Source organism: Pelophylax lessonae, assembly GCF_965119305.1.
Source record: "Pelophylax lessonae genome assembly, chromosome: 3".
Lineage (NCBI taxonomy): Eukaryota > Metazoa > Chordata > Amphibia > Anura > Ranidae > Pelophylax > Pelophylax lessonae.
In genome coordinates, this window is record NC_138770.1 from 26,430,050 (window position 1) to 26,454,832 (window position 24,783).

The 24,783-nt window shown below is 44.1% G+C and overlaps 3 protein-coding genes across 3 annotated transcripts in view; all 3 read right to left on the reverse strand.

The window, feature by feature from the left end:
* LOC309549821 (uncharacterized protein) overlaps window positions 1-21,874 on the reverse strand; it is a gene marked incomplete at its 3' end in the record, with an annotated part of 279,510 nt that extends 257,636 nt beyond the window's left edge. Inside the window, exon 1 of the mRNA XM_082250324.1 lies at window positions 21,695-21,874. Within this exon, the coding sequence (XP_082106450.1) occupies window positions 21,695-21,779 (85 nt within the window). The 5' untranslated portion in view covers window positions 21,780-21,874. The remainder of the gene's footprint in view (window positions 1-21,694) is intronic.
* The window catches only part of LOC309550260 (uncharacterized protein), a gene marked incomplete at both ends in the record, with an annotated part of 1,652,360 nt that overhangs the window by 374,732 nt on the left and 1,252,845 nt on the right, over window positions 1-24,783 (reverse strand). The gene's annotated exons all lie outside the window — the stretch shown is intronic.
* On the reverse strand, window positions 6,476-13,505 carry LOC309549828 (uncharacterized protein; the record flags this gene model as incomplete). The annotated part of the gene is made up of 2 exons (XM_082250329.1): window positions 6,476-8,141; window positions 13,465-13,505. The coding sequence occupies 2 exons, from the start codon at window positions 13,503-13,505 to the stop codon at window positions 6,476-6,478; spliced, it is 1,707 nt and encodes a 568-aa protein (XP_082106455.1).

Consider the following 24,783-nt stretch of genomic DNA (forward strand, 5'->3'; position numbering starts at 1 on the left):
AACAGTGTCAGTGGGGGTTGTGGAATATAGGTGAGCAGTGTGGGAAGGGGGGTGAGGAGAGGGGAACAACAGTGTTGGATGAGGGATGAGAAGTAGGGAACAGGGGTGATAGATGGGGGTAAGGAATGGGGGACAGCGGTGTTAGATGGGGGGTGAGGAGTGGGGGACAGCGGTGTTAGATGGGGGTGAGGAATGGTGGACAGCAGTGATAGATGGGGGTGAGGAGTGGGGGACAGCGGTGTTAGATGGGGGGTGAGGAGTGGGGGCCCAGTTGGTGATGGGGTAGAGGACGGGATTAATGTTAGTAGTGACAAGGTAGGAAACCTGCTGAATATTTCCAGAGGTGAGTGTCGGGGTCAACCCGAGCTCTGCCTCTTCCCCAGATAGATTATGAGTACCTCGGCTCTGCCTGGTGAGGGCGCTACAGGAGAGCTGGAGGAAGTTTTGCTGCTCATCCTACTTATGTGATTTCACCGGGGGACTGCAATCTGATTCTCAGTGTTATGCGTTCCTCTGTTTCTGTTCCCCCGACATAAAACTGAAGGAGAACATTTCATTTATGTAATTAAATATTATATATAGAAAATAATATCTTATTACCTCCTCTGCTGCCACTTCCAGCTACATCTCCTCTCTACTTTCTCCCGACTCGCCTCTGAAATTCCTTTTTATAGCTGACATCACTTCCTGTCAGTATCTTACATTACTTCCTGTCAGTATCTTACATCACTTCCTGTCTGTGCGTTCTATCTGAGAGAAGTCAGGTCACCACCTTGTGGACCATATTGTAAGGTGACCAGATTTTTAAAATGAAAACCGGGGACATTTTTTTTTGGCAAATGGTAAACTATTTTATAAGCATATTTCCTTGAAATGATCTATGCGGAGTATGTGGGATGTGTTTATGGAATGATTGTATGATATATATGTTATTTCTCACATTTCATCCATGAGAAAAAAAAAAGATAAAGATACTTTTTAGAATTTTTGGGATAGGGCTACCAAATGTTAGGAAGATAAGATAGAGGAAAAACTTGGAGGGGGGGATGGGGCGGCTAAATTCAAATCCAATCCGGGCAGGAGTGATGATGTCACCCTCTCTGCAAAAGGTAAGAAATACTGCAGAGCTGCAATGTGCAAATAGTGGTGAATCACCCAATATATAATCATAATAAAATGTAAAATATGCACATGAATTGTACTATTTAGTATGATTATATAGGGGGGTCACAACTATTTGCACATTGCAGCTCTGCGATATTTCTTACCTTTTGCAGAGAGGGTGACACCATCACTACTATATTGTAATACATTGGTGGATTTGCACAGGATATTCATTTATAGGTTTTACCATTATAAGTCCATTTGTAGAATTTTATAGATGAAGTGTAGGGCAGTGCTGCATTTTTTGTTTTTTATTGTTGCGCGTTAGATGAGGGAACCAGCTAACAAGATTCTCTTATTGCTTTTGGGATTTTTTTTAGTTGCATGGTAGTAGTTTTACTTGATTTGTTATGTCCCCTGTGGACAGGTAACCAGTGGCCCTGCATATTGGTGGTCAGTGTACCCCCTGTATGCTGGCAGTCAGTGTGCCCCCTGTATGCTGGTGGTCAGTGTGCCCCTGTATGATGGTGGTCAATGTACCCCCTGTATGCTGGAGGTCAGTGTGCCCCCTGTATGCTGGCGGTCAGTGTGCCCCCTGTATGCTGGCGGTCAGTGTGCCCCCTGTATGCTGGTGGTCAGTGTGCCCCTGTATGATGGTGGTCAGTGTACCCCCTGTATGCTGGAGGTCAGTGTTCCCCCTGTATGCTGGTGGTCAGTGTGCCACTGTATGCTGGAGGTCAGTGTGCCCCTGTATGCTGGAGGTTAGTGTGCTCCTGTATGCTGGCGGTCAGTATGCCCCCTGTATGCTGGCGGTCAGTGTGCCCCCTGTATGCTGGCAGTCAGTGTGCCACTGTATGTTGGAGGTCAGTGTGCCCCCTGTATGCTGGTGGTCAGTGTGCCCCCTGTATGCTGGTGGTCAGTGTGTCCCCTGTATGCTAGTGGTCAGTGTGCCCCTGTACTGTATACTGGTAGTCAGTGTGCCTCCTGTATGCTGGTGATCAGTGTGCCCCCTGTATGCTGGTGGTCAGTGTGCCCCCTGTATGCTGGCGGTCAGTGTACCCCTTTATGCTGGTGGTCAGTGTGCCCCTTTATGCTGGTGTTCAGTGTGCCCCCTGTATGCTGGTGGTCAGTGTGCCTCCTGTATGCTGGTGGTCAGTGTGCCCCTGTATCCTGGTGGCCAGTGTGCCCCCTGTATGCTGGTGGTCAGTGTGCCCCCTGTATGCTGGAGGTCAGTGTGCCCCTGTATGCTGATGGTCAGTGTGCCCCCTGTATGCTAGCGGTCAGTGTGCCCCTGTATGCTGGTGGTCAGTGTGCCCCCTGTATGCTGGTTGTCAGTGTGCCCCTGTATGCTGGTGCTACATGCAGGGTGCATGAGGATTCTACATACGTGAAGATACTATGCACAGGGTGAAGGAGGATGCCACGTACAGGGTGAAGGAGGATGCCACATGCAGGGTTCAGGAGGAAGACAGGAGTTCAATTGTACAAGACACAGAGGAGTCAATGGACCCTTCTGAGGAGTGTGAGGAGTCTCAACCTAGTTGTAGCTCTCAAGGGTTGGAAAGTGAATCTGAACCCAGAGATGGTTCGTTAAGGCTACGAAGGGAAATACACCCGCCAAAGAGACTGACGTATGATACCCTAGGAGAGAGTTATGAAGACCAAATTGTAATGCCCCAACGCCCCACACAAGTAACTGCCTCTTCTGTTGGGATTCCCAAGGAAGACAATCTTATTCCACCCGCTGACACTATTAGGTTGGCCACTGATTTCTTGTTGGCCTATTGTGAGAGTGACTCAGACCTTTCTAGTAATTTGTATAGTCAGCTGTTCCAAGGTGCATTTATTGACCAGTTGTCAGCTGCTATTAGTTCCACACAAAACTGCTGTTAGTTTTAATTCTGTGGTACTTTATATCTCAATGGAGTCTCCCACTTAGGAGTCCCATCATCTTTGGGGACCAAAGACATTCAAGTGGGGGGAGGATGTAGCCAAGTGAAGAAATCGTTACAAGCATAGTTAAGGCTTATATACTGTTCAGTCAGTGCGGAGTCAGATGTTCGCTCTCTTGCCTCGGGGACCGCGTGCGGTGTGGATGTGCCGGAGAACCGCTGTGGAGAGCAGAGCGAATAGAGGCTGTGGCCTAGTGCGGAGACACCTTGGAGAGGTGGCGGATGTCACAGAGGAGTGACTGATTTAGAGCGGAGACACCTTGGAGAGGTGGCGGACGTTACAGAGAGGTGACCAGCCTGGTGCGGAGGACTGTCGGAGAGCAGTGTAAGAGGATTGGGTGAGAGATACCTAATTGTAGTGAGCACAGCAGCTCACGGACACAGTGAAAGGGCCAGTGACGCAGCAGAGACACAGAGAGGACTTTAATGTAGTGGAGCGGATGCCATGGGACACTCCTGATCTTTCATATTGCTTGGCGAACCGGGAGGCCTCATCTATGCACATACAGTGGTTTATACTGACTTCATTTTAAACAGAGCCTGGATTACAAATACCCCTTTTTCTCTTTGGATTACAAATATCATTCACGGAATGATTAGAGCTCCTACTGCTGATGAAGATTAGCAAGGCCATGCCCAGGAAGAGACTAATTTAATTCATAGGAAAGGGGGCCCCCTATAGGTGATAGAGTGCACTCTTTCAGGTTATATTTAAGATTGATATGGATTCTCTTGAGATATATCCATGCAGCTGAGTTAGTCAGATCCAACTGTTTTATCTACAGTTAATATAGAGTCAAACGTCTGATTTGTCACTCTCACACATTTATAAGAGGAATTGAATCATTATTATATTCATATACTTATTCAGTTAGATATTGTTATATCTAGTTGTAGCTGACATTATTGGCGTATGAGATTCTGAGTCTTGGGCAAATCAGTGATTCTGGGACTTTAGGATTCAGAATCTCACTTTGATTCCTTACACTCATATTTCCTGCTGTGTTGAAACTATATCTGTTCTTTTCCTTAAGTCAGTAAACTGATATATTGTTATTCAAGTGTCATTGTTGTTTCTCTGAACTAACATGTCAGAACCCATAGTGTCAAGCGGGTTGGAGGTGCCTCAGGGTCAAGGGATTGTGGAGGAAATGAACATACTCAGCAGCCCCTGTGGGGGACGCGCTACATATATATATATATAATCTCTGTGCGCCAGTATCTCCTTCCTCCATTAGCAGAAACACAGGATCTCCATCTTCCCTACTAACAGAACGGCGATCTGCTCTGTTTACATTGGCAGACAACTGTTCTGCCTCTCTCAGGAATGATTGCTGGGTACCGACGGACACCGTGTCCGCCGGATCCGCTGATTGGCTCCCGGGCACCAACGGCATGTGTGCACGCCCCAGACCCGGAGAAGCAGATGACGGACAGGTAGGTGATTTTGCGCAGAATAGCTGCCCTACCGCAGTACATGTATGTGGGGCAGTCAAAGAAAAAAGTCTCCCTGATAAAGAGAGAGGTTAGGATTTGGTGGATTACATGCGGAACTCCTGGACCCAGCTGAGGACATTTAGGGCCTTATGCCCCATACACACGTGCAGATTATCTGCAGACTTATGTCTGCAGACTTACCTTTTCTGTGTAGTGCAAGGGCCTGCCGGATTGCATACAAATTGAAAGTGTTTAGGTTTGACCTCATATTATATGGTTTTGGTAAGTCTGCAGACAAAAGTCTGCAGATAATCTGCACGTGTGTATGGGGCATTAAGATTGAAGATGTGGTGGATGTCTCCTTTTGGTTTGGGAACTGTGGACAGAGAAGAACTCCTGGAACTCTTCTGGCCTTAGCTTAGTGAGATAGAGTTTGGAAGACTAATGTCATAGACAGGTTGCCAAAAAGTTTAGGGCTTTAGAAAGGACCTCCAATGGCTGTCAATGTGGTGCCTTCTCCACTCTCCATCTCACTAATAAAACCCCAATGGATGACTCTCTATGAACTGATCACATTCCAATCACTGATCATCTAATCATTGGTAAAAAAGAAGACTCGGCACAGAATATTGTACGAAGAGTTTTTATTGGACAATATCAGAATAAGCGATTACCACACAGTAATGATATGAATAAAATAAAGCTTAAATCTTTTATAATAGAATTAACAAATGTTTCAAATGTATTAATAATCATACATTGGTTGGACCAATAAAAAGCCGGCTACTTCAATAAATCTAAAGGAGCAAAAAAATTAAGCAACCAATCATCAGGTATGCATTCTTGACCGTGATGCGATTGAGGACCCTATAATCAATGCAAGGTCTCAACTCACCCCCCTTCTAAGAAGGATCACCAGTGAAAGATAAATCCTGATTGGCTGCTGTGGGTTAATGCATGTTACAGTGATCTTTTTCCATCCAGTAGGTTAGATCTATATACATATTTATAAGTAGAACACAGAAAGAATGTATTGTCAGAATTGTTTGTCTGCTGCCCCATGTATTGTCATGAATGCCCACTTGTTGCCCCCATGTATTACCAACAGGTGCGCACACCGTGGTGAAGAAGCACGATATTACGTGTGAAACGCGTCCACCTTTCTGTATCCCGTATTGACTGTCTGCAATAAATATCATCGCTATAACCTGTTGGAGTGCCACCATTTTCATTGGTTTTATGCCCCATATATTGTCAGGATTGCCCACTTATTATCCCATGTATTGTGCGGATTGCCCACCTGTTGCCCCATGTTTTGTCTTAATTGCTCAGTTGTTGCCCCATGTATTGTCATGGTTTCCTGCTTGTTGTCTCATGTGGGGAGGGATCAGAAAAGGTAGACAGTTGAGTCATTATTTTACCACCCCCCTTAAGCTTAAATGGCAGCCGGATGGGGCAGTACACATGGCACTGCAATTTGCGGCTGCTGCAAACCTCACACCCCCCGGTCACATTGGGCAATGCTATTCAACTGAATGGGGTTGTGCCGCAACAGCCCCGATGCATACGGTTGCGGCGTACTGGCGTGGGCTTTTACAGGGTTAGCATAAGGGCTCCCAGCTGCCTGCCAACCCCACAGCGGGTCAGAGGGCGATGCGGGTGTAAACCAACCCCGAGTGGACTGTGGTGGTTTCACATTTGTTTATGGACTAAACAGTTCCACCCGTTACAATCCAGCGTCCATTTCCCGTAGTACCAGCAGGGGGTGCACTCTGATGTTTCATTATATTTCCTTTATTTTTAAACATTTCCCGCACTCTGAACATGAAATAGGACGCTCGCCCATATGAACTTTCTGGTTTCTAAGAAATAAACCTTTGTTTGGAAAACATTTCCCGCACTCGTAACATTAAAAAGGGCGCTCACCTGTGTGTAAGTAGGAGTTTTTTCTTACTTAAACATTTCCCACACTCTGCACAAGATTAGAGACCCTCGCCTGTATGAACTTTCCAGTGTCTAACAAGTAAACATTTGAACGCAAAACATTTCCCGCACTCTGAACATGAATAGGGACGCTCACCTGTGTGTATTCTCTTATGTGTAAGAAGGTGTCTTTTATGAGTAAAACATTTCCCACACTCTGAACATGAATAGGGACGCTCCCCTGTGTGTATTCTCTGATGCCCAAGAAGGCTTCCTTTATCCTTAAAACATTTCCCGCACTCTGAACATGAATACGGACGCTCCCATGTGTGTATTCTCTGATGGCTAAGAAGGTTTCTTTTATTTTTAAAACATTTCCCACACTCTGAACATGAATAGGGACGCTCATCTGTGTGTATTCTCTGATGGCTAAGAAGGGTTCCTTTTTGATTGAAACATTTCCCGCACTCTGAACATGAATAGGGACGCTCCCCTGTGTGTATTCTCTGATGCCCAAGAAGGATTCCTTTTTCCCTAAAACATTTCCCGCACTCTGAACATGAATACGGACGCTCCCCTGTGTGTATTCTCTGATGGCTAAGAAGGTTTCTTTTATTTTTAAAACATTTCCCGCACTCTGAACACGAATAGGGACACTCACCTGTGTGTATTCTCTGATGGCTAAGAAGTTGTCCTTTTTGATTGAAACATTTCCCGCACTCTGAACATGAATAGGGACACTGACCTGTATGTATTCTCTGATGGCTAAGAAGGTTTCTTTTATTTTTAAAACATTTCCCGCACTCTGAACATGAATAGGGACGCTCATCTGTGTGTATTCTCTGATGGCTAAGAAGGGTTCCTTTTTGATTGAAACATTTCCCGCACTCTGAACATGAATAGGGACGCTCCCCTGTGTGTATTCTCTGATGGCTAAGAAGGCTTACTTTATGATTAAAACTTTTCCCGCACCCTGAACATGAATAGGGAAGCTCACCTGTGTGTATTCTCTGATGGCGAAGAAGGTTTCCTTTACAATTAAAACTTTTCCCGCACTCTGAACATGAATAGGGAAGCTCACCTGTGTGTATTCTCTGATGGCTAAGAAGGTTTCTTTTACGATTAAAACATTTCCCGCACTCTGAACATGAATAGGGACGCTCACCTGTGTGTATTCTCTGATGGCTAAGAAGGCTTCCTTTATTATTAAAACATTTCCCGCACTCTGAACATGAATAGGGACGCTCACCTGTGTGTATCCTCTGATGGCTAAGAAGGTTTCCTTTATTATTAAAACATTTCCCGCACTCTGAACATGAATAGGGATGCTCACCTGTGTGTATCCTCTGATGGCTAAGAAGGTGTCCTTTTTGACTGAAACATTTCCCGCACTCTGAACATGAATAGGGACACTCACCTGTGTGTATTCTCTGATGGCTAATAAGGCTTTTTTTGTGTTTAAAACATTTCCCGCACTCTGAACATGAATAGGGACGCTCCCCTGTGTGTATTCTCTGGTGCTTATGAATGTTTCCCTTTTGACTAAAACATTTCCCACACTCTGAACATGAATAGGGACGCTCCCCTGTGTGTATTTTGTGATGGCTGAGAAGGTTTTTTTTGTGTTTAAAACATTTCCCGCACTCTGAACATGAGAATGAATTCTCTCCTGTATGGTATAAAGAAGATTCCCTGAGATGAGATGGTTTCCCGCACCCGTCGGCACTGTCAGATATTAGAGGACTATGTGAAGTATCAGGAGATTCCAATGATCTCCTCCAATGGTGAGGTCTGTCATGTATATTATGAGGAACGGGATTTACTTCTGGAGAAGATGCCATGTCATTATCTTCTGTAGTCACATCTTCCTCCGATGTCCTTCTATTCCCACCACAGAGTCCGTCTGTCAGAAGACAAGAAAAATTACCAAGAGTTTTCCACACTCATATACACTGCTCAACACTTTATAATCAGAGTATAGCATCAAGTCAGGGAAACTCCTGCTGGGATATTCATCTGGTCAGTGAAGTAGCAGAGGGGGTTGTTACCAACAGGTGCACTAGATGGGCAACAATGAGACGACCTCCAAAACAGGAATGGTTTTACAGGTGGAGGCCACTGACATTTTCCCTACTCATCTTTTCTGAGTGTTTTTTTCTTTTAAATCAGAAAAAGTTTTATTATAAAGAAAGAAAAGTCCATTCCATTCGGTACACAATATTTCCGCTTTGTACAGTCATAGACACAGCAATCGTAACCTTCATATATAGTCACTCCTGCATGTTTCCATTCACCACCTCCACTGACTCCACCCACTCCCCCAACATCTCACTGACTCCACCCACTCCCCCAACATCTCACTGACTCCACCCACTCCCCCAACATCTCACTGACTCCACCCACTCCCCCAACATCTCCTTGGCCTGCGCCTTATCCTGTTCCCTCCTGGTTATTCATTCCTAGGACTCAGCTTTTTTTTTAATTATTTTTATTGATTTTTAAACATAGAAGTAAAAATAACACAAAAAATCAGACAAGAAACAAACAAGGCAACTAAAACAACTCCCCACCCCCCCCCCCCCCCCAACCTCAGTGCAATGCTCATGTACTACAATACTTATAGGAAAATGGAAAAGGAGAACCTCCCAGGAGAACCTCAACGCGGCAGTGTATCCCCCACACAGACTCTCACCCAGGTCCATACCCCAACCTCCCCCGCCCTCTCACCACTGCTTGTCGTCTGCTAGGCATAGACTTCATTTGTTACCTCCCTAAGTATCAGGGGACCTCAACTCACCCCTCTAAGGTGACCATCACCTTCACCGGTGGCGGACCACAATCACCTCCGAGAAGAGTAGATGGCCTCTCAGTCCAACCCTGCCATATAACGCATCCTCTATTCAGGTATGTGGCTTTGTAAAATGCATCGTGTTCACTGGTGACTTCCAATACTCCACCGATGGCACTTCGGTCTTCCCCCAATGCAGAAGAATAGCCTTGCCCGCATAGAACAGAGTAACCGATAATAAAATTAAGTGCCATCTTCTCCACCAAACCCAGCAAACACACTGTCAGCGTCAAAGGTGCCCTCAATGTGGTCCTAGGACTAATCTTTGAAGTGTTAATTCTCGTAGACCAAGGCCAGGGGTATCCAACCACATGTCCCACAACTTTTCAAATTCACCCGGACATCCACGTCTTTTAAAGATGTAGCACCCTCCTAGTCAAGTGCTAGAAAGGGAGTATAGTTTTGGCTCTGTCTGCCTATCAGAGGAGCAGCAGGTAAATTCTATATTGCACTCTGCTTATCAGGGAGCAGGATCTGTAAGTTAGGGCTGCTCAGTGTGCCCAGTGTGTGATTCATCTGGTCTAAGGGAGTGTCCCCAGCTGATCCAATGGGGAGGCACATTGGATGCTCAAGGAAACCTGGCCAATGACACACAGGCTTTTGGTACTGTCCCAGGGATTGGCATAGACTGGTTGTCTCGGTGCATTATGGGGCAGGGTATAAAAAGCCAGGGGACATGAGGTAGAGGTCTTTTGGCGGGAAGAAAAGTCCCAGAAGGAGGGTGGTGGCTGCCTCCTCTTCTGCAGCAGTGGGTGATGGTCACAGGCAGTCAGCCTGGTAAGAGGCTTGGTGTGATGAGGCTGTGTGGGACTTACTTTATATCCTGAAACCCCACCGCAACCAATCAAAGCAAGAGTTATGGAAAACCTTCCAATCTGTGAAGGCTAATTGGAACTTTGGGCAGGCCATCTATATAGACGGAGTGGAGGTCCACCGCCCAGATGGATTTGGCCAGGCTTAGTCGATCCGTGTAAGAGACTCAGAGGGGAAAGTTGCCTCATCCTGACTAGGGATGATCGAACTTTTGAAAAGTTTGGTTCGACCAGAACACCCGAGTTTTCCGAAAGTTCGGTTCGGATTCCAGAACCCCATTGAAATCAATGGGACCCGAACTTCTGGAATCAAAAAACACAATTTTGAAGCCCTGAAACCCAATAAATGCCCCTAAAAAGTGCCTAGGGTTCTCGGTCATGCCCCAGGGACTATGAATCAGGCAAAAAAAAAGTTCTTCAAAATTGTAGTTTTTGATAGAGAGCCAATTATTAAAAAAATTATTGAAAAAAAAATTAGATTTCTTTGGATTAGTGTCGGGGGGGGGGGGGGTGTCTAAAAAGTGTACCTGTGAAGTTTCAGCTCTGTAGCATGTCCAGAACAAGAAACAAACAGATAATTTTTCTTAGAATTTAAGTAGCGCAGGGATGGTGTTACCCTCCTTTTACACCTGGGCGTTTTTGTTTCAGGCGTTTTTTTCTTACTTCTGTATAGGGGTATATATATATATATATATATATATATATATATATATATATATATATATATATGTGTGTATGTATGTGTGTGTGTTTGTGTGTGTGTGTGTGTACAGTATATGCATATACATATATATATATATATATATATATATATATATATATATACACACACACACACATGGCAGAGTTCGGTCACCCTGACATGGCAGAGTCAGATCACATTAAACTACACTATGGTCACCCTGACATGGCAGAGTTCGGTCACTCTTACATGGCAGAGTCAGATCACATTAAACTACACTACGGTCAGCCTGACATGGCAGAGTCAGGTCACCCTAAACTACACTACGGTCGCCCTGACACTTTTACTATCCCTACAAAAACTAGATTTTTGAATCTAACTATAGTGGTATATAGTACCCTAACTACACTGCATATCCCTTTCCTCACACTAATAATTGCAAAATGACACTGGAGCTTTACAAGCAGCAGGAGTAACAGAAATGCTTCCACTCTATTCCACAGCCTCTGTATTACAGTGCTAGTGGTTTGGCGGGCTATGTTATATACTGGGGGGCGTATTCATTCATGATTGGCCTCTGGACCCCCTAGTCACTCCAATTGGCTTTTACTGATGTTTCTGGGCCAATCACAGGCTTTTAAAGCCCAGTTCCTGTCCCATTGCATTTTGGGCGGTTCTGGTGGCCAAATTCCGAACTTTTACCGCAAAAAGTTCGGAATTTGGCCGAATTTCGAACAGCCAATGTTCGGGTCGAACCTATGGTCGACCGGAAATGTTCGATTATCCCTAATCCTGACTACTGTTGCTAAAGGACACAGGATGCTGAGTTTAGTGAGGCTGGCTAGCCTGAGTTTGCTTACTTGCTTACAGAAGAAGAATGGCTGGAGAGCCCGAATGTAAAGTGTACAGTGATGTTTCAAGTTTCATCTTTGTTGCTAGGGCCCAAGCCCTATTTCCAATACCCCTTTCCCTTCTATCCTAGCAAAAGGGATTGGGAAATCTACAATTACCACTGCTGAGTGGTTCCACTAAAGAGGGCCAACCCTCCAACTTTAAAGAAGAAGAGACCCTTGCTAAAGGAGGACTCTAGTGATACTGTAATTGTGCTAAAAAGGAGATCCTTTGGGCCATCGGGCCAGGATCATGTACCACCTCAAGTTAAAAGGAGTATACTCTTTTGGACTTTGCTGGTCGATCCCCATATGTGGCGTCCTTCCCGTTTGCTGCCGTACAGTTGGCCCATACTGCCAGTTCTTTAGCGTTCATTTTCTCCTGGGACTTCAGGTGTTCACACTGGCTTGGAGACATAGGGGGGCCTATATATACTTCACACCACGGCAAAACCCAGTATACTGGTCATATCTGACCTATTGGGACATATAAAATCATGATGTGGATCCACAATTGCGGTGAAAGAGCTTGTTTTTAACTACCCTACAGGCTTTACATTATACTGCAGGAATAACCATAACACTTCCAAATATGAACCGCCCCTGAAGAAGGAAAGTGATTTTCTGAAATATATTGGGCACAGGTTCCTGTCATCCACATGGTTATGTTTGTATTCTTGCTGGTTGTATACTGCCTGTAATCTTTTTACCGTTTACATTTATATGTTTTTCACTTTAAAATAAATGATATAATTTTTGCATACATCTTTGAATCGCCCACGTTTGTGTGCCTAAAAAATCCCAAACTCAGGGGAATTTCCTGTGTAGATCTGTACTTACAGAGGAGGATGTCTCCATACTTAGCCGTGGCCTCACTTTCGCCCCATCTACTAAACCCAATCCGTTTCAGTTATTCAAGGACCTTAATAAGTTTATAAGGAATCTCACTTTAAAAAGGCACTTTTCCATTCAGTCATCTAAAAATAAGAATAAAAATGATGACAACCTAGAAACTATGGAAAGTCAGGACAATTGTCAAAAACCTGTCAATAGTGACAAAGACGTTGCACTTGCCATGTTAGAAGAACTCTATATAGAGGGTTTCGACATCATGGGATCTTGAAGACATGTCTGGAGACGAAGTAGTCACCTTTACTCAACATCTCATGAGTTCTCCTCCCATCAAACACACACATCTCAAACCTAAATCAGTGTTTTACCCTACTCATTCTAAAGGCCCGTGCATGGAAACATTCTATCGAATTGTCTATTCAGATTTTTTGGAAATGTGTAACAATGCACATAAAACTAGCAAACATAGTTACAATCTCACTTCAGCTGAAAATAAAGCCCTAAAAAATCTCATGTCCAACCCCCATATTATCATCAAGTCTGCAGATAAAGGAGGGAGTATTGTAGTCCAGGACAAATTAGATTACATTAGAGGCCAAGAGGTTATTGGCTGACGAGAAAACTTATGTGAAACCTAAGAATGATCCACTACCAGAGTTCACTAGGGAAGCCACAGCCATTGCCCACATGGCACACAAAAATAACATTATCTCTAAGTCTGATATGTCATTCATTATTAGAGTATTTTCAAATACCTTATTTTTACCACCTCCCTAAAGTGCATAAGTGCATCTCTAATCCTCCTGGTAGACCCATTGTGGCTGCCATGGAAAGTGTTACAAGTGGCTTCTCGCAATATGTGGACGTATTTTTGCAACCTATAGTACAGAGCCTACCTTCGTATATTAGAGATGGCATCCATCTATTAGAATCACTTACCCCCTATTCGTGGGATCCCTCATACCTCTGGGTATCCTTGGATGTACAATCCTTATACACATCCATACCACATGAAGTTGGTATGAGAGCAATAGAATTTTACCTGGGTAAAGATCCTTTTATCAACCCCCGACAGGCAGACTTTATTACGGAGGCTACATATTTTTGTCTAACCCATAATTATTTTATGTTTAATGAGGAATATTATCTACAAACCAACGGTACAGCTATGGGGGCCAATTTTGCCCCATCGTACGCAAATCTTATGATGGGGCATTGGGAAACCCGTTATATTTGGAATAATAATCCCTTTACTCCGCATATAGTTTTCTTTGGCCGTTACATCGACGACATCCTTATCATTTGGGATGGGGATGCCTCTGTGGTCGATGAGTTCATAACCCATTGTAACAACAATGATATGGGCCTTTGCTTTACTTCTGTAGTGGATAAGGATCATCTAGCCTTCCTGGATCTGGACTTATACCATGAGAACCAGCTCTTGTTAGCAAAGAGTTATACCAAACCCACAGCTGGAAATTCTTTGCTACATTATAAAAGTTGCCACCATCCACGTTGGTTAAACAACATACCAAAAAGTCAATTCTGTAGACTAAGACATAATTGTAAAAAACTTTCCGATTATGAAGAACAAGGAAAAGCCTTAAAGAGAAAATTTGCAGATAAAGGTTATCCCCCAGACCTTGTCGAACAGTCATATTCTCAGTACATTGTGCCAGAACAAACTATGGGTAGGAAGTTTAGGGATAATGACAACAACTCACAAATGAGATTCACAACACAATTCCACAACCTCCATCGTCAGATGGAACAAGTGATGGGAAAGCATTGGCCCTTATTACTTCAGGATTCACACCTCAAAACACAGGTACCTAATAAACCCAAATTCTCATATCGCAAAGCATCGAACATCAAAGCTAAACTTGCCCCCAGTAAATTAAAAACGAAAAAATACCAGTCGCCATCTCTTTCCTTTTTCAATATGGTTGGAATGTACCAATGCCGCAAGCCATTATGCCTGACATGTCAATATTTCACACATGGAAAAAAGGATTTCATGGTTAAAAGGGACCACGTATGGAATCAAGGAGTTCCATACCTGTTCCTCTGACTTCGTGGTCTATTGTGTCTATGTCTATAATGTAGTGTCCTACATTATGTAGGCAGAACTATACGTGCTCTGCGAGCCCGTTTTGGCCAAGACAGGCGGTATATACAGGAGGGCAAAGACATACATAGTGTCCCTAGACACTTTTCACATCATCATGCCAAATCCACGGATGGCCTTTGTGTATGGGTGATTGAATAGATTCCAAGGAGTTTCTCTGCGGCTGAGAGGTTCAAGCGGCTCTGCCAAAGAGAAACCTATTGGATATATGCCTTAGATGTCCTCTCACCAGGAGGACTGAATGAGGAATTGGATGTTAACACCATTCTATAGGGTGTGGACCGTACTGTAAGGTTGGTTCTGCATCCCCTGCGAGCTGATGCTTGGTGTACTCATTTATAATCCACTTAAATAATATTTGGCCTATTTGGTATTTTTTATTTTATTTATGTATTTCTCTGGGAAGTATTATCCTTATATAATCAATTTCACTGATACATTAATTCCATTGATAATGTTCTATTTTTAACTTTTTTCCTTTAGATTTCATTTATTTCTTTTATATTTTACTTTTTATTTAATGTTATCTTTATTTTATTTATTTATTTGTTTCCCAAATCCTTTGGGGACTGTGTTTTTTGTTTTTTATTTATTTATATATACATATATACATATATATATATATATATATATATATATATTTTTTTTTTTCATTTCACTCTTCACTCTTTATTAGTTATTACTCTTTTTCTTTCTGATTGGTTATCCATTCATATTTGTGTACTTTTTATATGTGCTTTTTATATGTGCGATTTTATCATAAACACACATTATACTTGTGTGATTTTAATAATGAAATTAATTCCCGTTCCCCATCTTCCATGTATCTTTCCTAATGATTGTTTTTATTCTTAATGTTTACTATGAACTATGAATAGTTTTTAATGTTTAGCACTGGCATCTGAATTTTTAGTGAGTGTAGAATGCTCCGCCCCCCCCCCCCCCCCCATTGTGACTAGCACAGCTAGCCTATATATGACCGCATCCTGTTCCGCATCGTCTGAAGAAGGAGCGTAGTGCGCATGCTCCGAAACGCGTTACGTCATTGATAGTGGACGAGCGGCTTACCGCCGTCCTTGGCTCGATCCGGTTCCCCCATTGGACTTCCCTGAAGTTACATCATCTCCCGGCTGCTGGTTCGGCCGGATGCGGAAGTACAACGTTATAGAAGGGATCTATGAGCCTTATGGAGAAGCCTGTGCCCTTGCTTAATGTAAGTGTGACATGTATGCTGTGCAATAAACCGTGATTGTTTTACTGAGTGACGCCTGTCTTCCATTTTTGTATGTGCCAGTGGGATTTTTGGCTTCTGCCTGCCTACAGCGCTGCCTTCCGTGACAACACTGGAATCTTGCACCATCTGGAAGTCTCCTCCTTTTCACTTTCATCCCAGTGCGGGCCCCATCCAGTCGGCACAAGTGCCCAACACATCCTCTTTTGCTTCTAGTCAAGCCTACTGGAAGTGATATCTGCCAGGATGTGTAGCTAGGGATCTTGGGTGAGAAGGTCACCTCTGAGGAGAGGGCATTCTCACTATATTAGGTAGAATGTTGTTAATATGCAAATGTTGAAAGTGCTAACCTTTAATTCTTCCTTTGCAGGCTTGCACGGGATGTCCGGGTCTGGCAAGGCCCTCCATTTTTGAAAAGTGAATGTTATAGTTAGCTAGTTAGTCAGGTTGACATGTTACCCACTCAAGCAGAGTTTTGTTTGGTGGGGGGTGCATTAAGTTGTTTTGTGAATATTTGTGCAGAATATCTATATTCTTCTACATAATTTATTATATGTACATTTGTTATTTCCCTTCCCCCCCCCCTTTTCCAGGTTTGTGGGATACTCCATTTATTTTTGTAGAAAATTTTTGTAGGGGGCGGCTACCCCAGAGCCAGTGAGGACATGGCTTGTTTGGTGGGGGGTGGATGTAGCACCCTCCTAGTCAGGTGTTAGAGATTGAGTATAGTTTTGGCTCTGTCTGCCTATCAGAGGAGCAGCAGGTAAATTCTATATTGCACTCTGCTTATCAGGGAACAGGATCTGTGAGTTAGGTCTGCTCAGTGTGCCCAGTGTGTGATTCATCTGGTCTAAGGGAGTGTCCCCAGCTGATCCAATGGGGAGGCACACTGGATGCTGGAGGAAACCTGGCCAATGACACACAGGCTTTTGATACAGTCCCAAGGATTGGCACAGATGGGTTGTCTCAGTGAATTGTGGGGCAGGGTATAAAAAGCCAGGGGCACATGAGGTAGAGGTCTTTTGGCGGGAAGCAAAGTCCCAGAAGGAGGGTGGCGGCTGCCTCCTCTTCTGCAGCAGTGGGTGATGGTCACAGGCAGTCAGCCTGGTGAACCAGTGGAGAGGAGCTGAACCCAGAGGTCTAGGAGAGCTGACTGGAGGAGTTGGGGCACTACGAGAATCTGGAAAAACTGTATCGTGAGTACAGAGGATCTTGCCCAGGGGTCTGAACAGGAAGGGAACCATCTGGAGTTTATAGTCAGTGGACCGGTGTCAGCTAGTACAGAGAAAGGGGGTACTGGGGATTACCTTGAAGAGAAACATCACTAGGAACACTTACCTCAGCTTCATTCAAGTGGCAGGATTAAGTAGCGGCCTTGCAGCATTCTCATACTAGAAGTCCTATGAATTGTGAATAGTTCAACAGTTGGAGAATCCCACTCATCCCTTCTCCTATCCCAATATAAGATAAAACCACAAAAACATCTACCCCTAGACTGATCATTGACTGAGCCAAGAACATAAAGTGTTAAGATTTCTGCACGTTCTGCAAGCAGTTGCTATGGGTAACCCAAGGGAATCCTTGAAGAGTGAAAATTCAGCAGTCCTCTAGGGGACAGTGCTACACCTTATATACCATTCTTCATTTCTTTCATTTTCTTATTCAAGAAGGCTGCCGGGCCGGGGGGAATCAGGGGCCCGTCCCTTGGCTCTTTCCAACCACAACCCCACATAGGCGCACACTCATTCATCCGGCTCCTTGCTGGTGTACGTCTTAGCATTTTTTTAACCATCTCTGAGTAAATTTAGGCCTCTCTCTGTGGGATTGCCCCCTTCTCTTTCACTCTCTCATATTCTTTGCTTGCCTGACTTTCCCTTCTTCCTCTCTCATACCATCTTTGCCTCCCCTCTTTATCTCCATTCTCTTCATACCCCCCCCCCCTCCCCCTACTACTTAGGGCAACACCATGCTAAACTGGATCTCCCAGATCTACTCTGCCCCTGTCGCCCAGGTCAAGGTGAACGGTATCTTATCGGACTACTTCACAATTACGAGTGGGACAAGACAGGGGTGCCCCCTGTCACCCTTACTCTTCGCATTATCACTAGAAACCTTTTTATGTAGAATACGCCTCCACCGGGATATCTCAGGCATGACTGCTGGGGTGACCTAGCAGAAAATATCAGCGTATCCAGACGACATGTTATTTTCCCTCATAAATCCCATAATCTCTCTACCGAATCTTCTTCACGAGTTTGAGGCATATGGCACTCTGTCCAATCTAACTATCAACTTTACTAAATCTGAAGCTATGGGAGTAGGCTTATCAAACCCCCTCCTCCACCAACTGCGATTTAATTTTAGGCTAAAATGGACGAACTCAGCGCTGAAATACCTGGGCACTCTCATACCACCCAAACTTTCACCCATCTTCACGCTCAACTTTCTCCCCTCCTAAACAAAGTCCGCATTCTATAAGATAAATCGAAATCTGGTCTCCATTCATGGTTTGGAAGATGCAACATTATTAAAATGTGCATACTCCCTAAGTTCCTATACCTCTTTCAAGCACTTCCGATATTCATCCCTTCACATTACTTTAAACAAGATGACACCCTACTATTGGATTTTATCTGGGCACATAAGCGACCTAGGCTATGTAGGAGACTGCTCTTGCTTAAACGACTAGGTGGACTGGCAGTTCCGGACTTATGCAAGTACTATCAGGCTACACAATTGGGGAGACTCAGACTGGTGTCGTCATGGTGAAGCAAAGCTTTGGCCCAGACTAGAACAGGCCCAATGCGACATACCCCTCCATAGAGCTCCATCGTGCCACCATTCACTACCAGACTCCATAAGACGCCATCCCCTCATAGGTCACACGATAAGAACCTGCTCTAAATTATTCACACAACTTTCACTTTCCCCGACGCACTCGCCACTGACAACCATACTGGGGAATCCCCAGTTTACCCCGGGCTACCAAGATAAAACATTCAGGACCTTGATGGAGTCAGGCTATTTCCAAGCCTCCCATTTTTCAACATCATCTAGTTGGCCTGCACTCACAGACCTCATGGACTCCTCGGGACCCTACCGTCTAGATTTCTGGAGGGCATTGCAAATCCATAATTTCTTAAACTCATTGCCACCTCCCAGTGAACGCAACACACAACTTACACCCTTCGAAGAACATTGCTCTCAAAACAGAATTCTAACACAGGTATTATCCATGACCTATGCATTACTGATCACACCCCAGGGGACTTACCAACCCCCATTCTTAGCTAAGAGGGAACGGGATTTAGACTGTAACTTTAACCCAGACCAACAAAATCACATCATTCCGTTTACATTTACATCATCCATCTGCATGTAAATACAAGAAACCAACTTCAAACTCCTAACAAGGTGGTACCGCACGCCGTCAAGGTTGAGCAGGTTCTTCCCCACATTCACTGATCAGTGCTGGAGATGCCAGGAGGGGCCGGGGGACACTCCTACATGATTTTTGGTTGTGTCCTAAACTAGTGGAGTTCTGGAAGACAGTACATGAAATGTCTTAAGGGTTTATAAACCGACCGCTCCCCAATGACCCTGCTCTCTTCCTTCTCCATGCTTCTAACATCCCGGCCTATAAAAATTCTGTCATTCGCTCAAAAAGGTCAAAGAAATAAATAGAATGGAAAACCTTGTTCTCTCGACACGTCCCCAACACGAACGATACACCAAAACCTGGGGTCAATGGAATATATTTGTCCTCTCTGATGAAGGCTGCTCTTTAATTAAGGGAGGCAATACTAAAGAGACCTCATGTTGAGTTCGGGGGAGCTCTAAAATATTGGTGGAAAGTATTGCTGATGTAGGGCCATAGCTTTACCAATGCTAACCCTCCTACACCCTCCCCCCCCTTCCACACCTCCTACCCCCCTCCCCCCCTCATCCCACCTACTTATCCTCTTCTGCCTCTCTCTAGGTTTCTTTTACTTCCCTCTCTCTTTCCACTACTTATTCGCTTTACTACTTCCTTCTTCTTCTATACGTTATGCGAAACTGGAACAGACAACTCCGGGTACTTTCTAGTCCTGCATAACTCCTCCCATTAGAGGAATTGTAGAACACCTCTTATTCTACGACCGATGTAGATCTCAACCTTATGACTGAATTGTCTTCAATGTTGTAATACACTATCTCAGCATATGTTCTATAAGGAATGTTACTGATTATTATGCCTGTAAGTTGACTTTCATATAAATAAAAGAATTGAAAAAAAAAAAAAAAAAGAGATCTGACATGGATCAATGATACAACCTTACCCAGCCAAACATCACTAAGTAATAATGCTATTGAAATGATGACAATTTTATTGTTTGGAACATGACGTTATATTGAGGATTGGAGATGGACCTTTCATATGGTGTATAGTATCTCCTCCTCATTTGTTTGGAACAAGACTTTAGACTCAGGCATGGGGCAGAAGACCCAAAACTCATAACCTAGGTGCCTATATCATGCACATTTTTTTTGCCAGCCGAATCCCAGAATCTCCATAAATCCAGTCTAGATAAATAAATTGTGTCTGCAGCACAGAGAAGGAAGATTATCCGAGAGAAATACAGGAATACAGGACGGGGAACACAGCTCAGGAAAGTGACCAGGGGATTACAGGCTGATATCACCCAGCCCCCGCCCTACTCTGGACCAATCAGTGAGCAGTATGGGTGGAGGAATGTATTTAGTGTTAATGACCCACCTGTGCTGATCTCTGTAGGAGTGTCCTCCTCTATAAATGTCCCCGTTATTCCATCCTCCTCCATAGACTGCTGATCATCCCTCACATACGTCTCTTCTTCTTCTGCTTTAACCTCAAATTCTATATCGATTGGATCTCCACTCTAAATCAAGAAAATGAAAGAATATCATCTGTAAAATATAAGATTTATTACTGTGACATCACATAAAAATACACACATTGTCTCCATGAGTCTGTGTTTTATAATCTCTGTCTCACCAACCTTGTAACAGTGAGGGATGGTGTGACCTTCCTGTGTGGAATCCCGGGAATACAGAGGACGGGGACATCTCTCTGATGTGTTCCTGGTATTAGGTGGCTCCATCATATCCTTGTGTCCTTCTGAAAATTCCTCCATCACTCCATACTCCTCATCCTCCTCTTTATACTCTTCTTTAACATCAATATTATCATCCCCGAGGATTCCACTCTGAATATATAATAAAACATTTATTGTAACAAACATGCTGTGTATAAATCAGAATTACCAATAATTGACAATCATCTACCTGATGATGGGGAGTGATGGTGTGACCTTCCTGTGTGGAATCCCGGGAATACAGAGGACGGGGACATCTCTCTGGTGGGTTTCTGTAGCTGGATGACTCCACCGTGGTGTCCTGGTACAGATCTTTGTGTTCTTTTAGAAACTCTGACTCCTCCATCACCCCATCCTCATCATCCTCCTCTTTTATCTCTTCTTTAACCTCAACTTTAGAATCTCTCAGGTTTCCACTCTGAATATATAATAAAAATGACATCAATGGTAACAATGCAGATAATGTACAGATCCTAATGATACTATCAGTGATTGTTCCTCATCTACCTGATGATGGTGGGGGATGGTGTGACCTTCCTGTGTGGAATCCCGGGAATACAGAGGATGGTGAAATCTCTCTGGTGGGTTCCCATTACTGGATCCATCTGTAGGAAACACACACACTGACTGAATACATTGTTTCTATGTGTTTATCAGATGATGGGGGATCTAGGTGGATCCTCCGTACTGCTCTCTCCTTTACAATAAAGTCTCCTCTTACCCGGTGATGTGAGGGGCGGTTGATTCTCCATCATGACGTCCTTGTAGAGATCCTTGTGTCCTTCTAAATACTCCCACTCCTCCATGGAGAAATAGACAGTGACATCCTGACACCTTATAGGAACCTGACACACACAATGATACAGTCACCATCCAGACACATCCCTTGTCTGTTACTGGATAATGTCCCAGAATTCCCAGCACCGCTCACCTCTCCTCCATGATCTCTCTGGTGACTTCTAGAATCTTCTTTGTATTTCTCTATTCTATCAGGGAGGAAGGTGGAGGCAATGTGATGGTCATATGATCTCCAGACTTCACAGGAGGAAAACTCTAGGTCTGAACACAAATAGTAAAATCAAATGAAATTCCCAGAATCCTCCTCACCTCACCATTCAGTTTCCATTTGATTAAAGCCCCACCTCAGACTTAGATATAATTTACCCACACAGGACCCCCACACTACGCAGAATAAAAGCTTGTTGCAGGCATTCTGACATCATTACATACAACGCAGGACCAACAGACCCACTTTGCTAGTGAGGATGCCAAGGGACCACCCACATCCTAAGAGCATGAGGAAAAAAAGCCAGATTGGGGGGAGGAGCTGTGAGGTCAGTGTGATGTCATAGGACATATAGATTCCTGAATGGAGGGACATTTACATAGTAGGTGAGGTTGAATAAAGACAATAGTCCATCCAGTTCAACCTGTGTAGGTGTGTGTGGCTGTAATCATCTCACATAGCCCTTAATGTCCTGATCCTTGAGATGTAAGTCTAAAGCCCCATACACACACGCAGATCGTTGTCATACAAACGTCGGCGGACGAAAGATCTGCCGATTGTATGCGTGTTAGTATGGTGCCTCCGACAGATGTCTGCACACAATCCGCGGACAAGAGTCTTTCTTGCAAACATGAAAATTTTTGTCTGCGGACACCAGAACGGACAATTGTTTGCCTGTCAGTACAGAAATCAGCCGACAGACCGCAGATTTGCAAGACTGGGCATGCTCAGAAAATAAAAAACACAGGGAAAGTTAACCATTACATGACATCACTTCTGCAGTCAGCTGAAGTCTGCGGACAAAATTCTTGTGCTGTCCTTGTGCTGTCTTTGCACTTTTCAACAGACACCGACATCCCGGGGAGAAAAGACGAACATTTGTATGACGACGATCTGCGTGTGTGTATGGGGCTTAAGAGTCTTTTGAAAGCCACCATACTTCCCGCAGAAACCACCTCTTGTGGTAGAGAATTCCACAATCTTGTAGCCCTATCAGTAAAGAACCCCCCTCGTTGCCTGAGTTTAAAACGCTTCTCCTCTAATCGCATTGTATGTCCTCGAGTCCTCATGCAATCCCTTCGAATGAACAGCTTTTTTTCTAAGCTGAGATCCCCATTAAGATATTTATAAATTGCTATCATGTCCCCCCTCAGACGTCTCTTCTCCAGGGAGAATAAATCGAGCGATTGCAGCCGCTCTTCATAGTTAAGGTCCTCCAATCCCCTAATCAGTTTAGTTGCCCTTTTCTGGACTCTCTCCAGCTCCAACACATCCCTCCTGAGGACTGGCGACCAGAACTGGACAGAATACTCCAGATGCGGTCGGACCAGAGTTTTATAAAGTGGAAGGATTATAGTCTTATCTCTGGAATACATCCCTTTCTTTATGCATGCTAATATTCTGCTGGCTTTGGCAGCTGCCGCTTGACATTGCATGCTGTTGCCTAATCTATCATCAACCAAGACTCCCAGATCCTTCTCCATTTTTGATTCTCCCAAGGGTTCCCCTCCTAACGTGTATTGTGCTTTTATGTTTTTAGTCCCCAAGTGCAAAACCTTACACTTCTCCACGTTAAACCTCATTTGCCATGTTGTTGCCCACTCCGTTATTTTGTCCAGGTCATCCTGTAGGATATCTGCTTCATGCTGTGCAGTTATTGCTCTGGCCAATTTTGTGTCATCTGCAAAAACTGATAACGAACTACTGATCCCGTCCTCAATGCTGTTTATGAATAAATTGAACAAGGTTGGTCCCAGGACTGAGCCCTGGGGCACCCCGCTTACTACCTCAGACCAGTCTGAGTATGCGCTGTTTATTACCACCCTTTGGACACGGCCTTTTAGCCAGTTCCATATCCAAGAGCAAACCTTGCTGTCGATACCTGCAGACCTTATTTTATAAATTAATCGCTTGTGGGGAACTGTATCAAATGCCTTAGCGAAATCCAAGTACACCACATCCACTGGTCTGCCCCTATCTAGCTCACAGCTCACCTCCTCGTAGAATGCTAAGAGATTGGTTTGACAAGAACGCCCATTTGTAAACCCGTGCTGATTACTGCTGATGATGTTGTTGTCTTTAGCAAACTCTACGATATAGTCCCTTATCATCCCCTCCAGAAGTTTACATATTATTGATGTCAAACTGACAGGCCTATAATTTCCCGGGATATGCCTCTGGCCCTTTTTGAATATCGGAATCATGTTAGCCTTCCTCCAATCCCCTGGTACATCTCCTGTCCTAATACTGTCAGCAAAGATCAGGAACAGTGGTCTAGATATAACATTACTGAGTTCTTTGAGTACTCTCGGATGTACGCCATCCGGGCCTGGTGATTTGTTTGTGTTAAGTTTATCCAGCCTTTCCCTGATTTCCCCCTCTGTTAGCCATAGTGGCAAGTCCTGTGTATTACTACTAACCATACAGTCATGGTCAGTGTACCCCTCCGTTTCCTGTGTAACGACTGACGAGAAAAAAGCATTCAGCACGGTTGCTTTTTCAGTGTCCTCTGTAACCATCCCCCCATCATCATTAATTATGTGTGCAATATGCTCTGCCTTAGTTTTTTTGCTGTTGATATATTTAAAGAATTTCTTTGGTTTTTTTTTACTATCCTCCGCTATTTGTCTCTCAAAGTTGATTTTAGCTATCTTGATTTCTTGTTTACTTTTCTTATTTGTCTCCTTGTATTGCTCGAAAGCCGATACTGTGCCCTCTGATTTATATTTCTTGAAGGCCAATTTTTTTCCCCTAATAAGTTTTTTGACGCTACGGTTTAGCCAGCCAGGTTTGGCTTTGTCTCT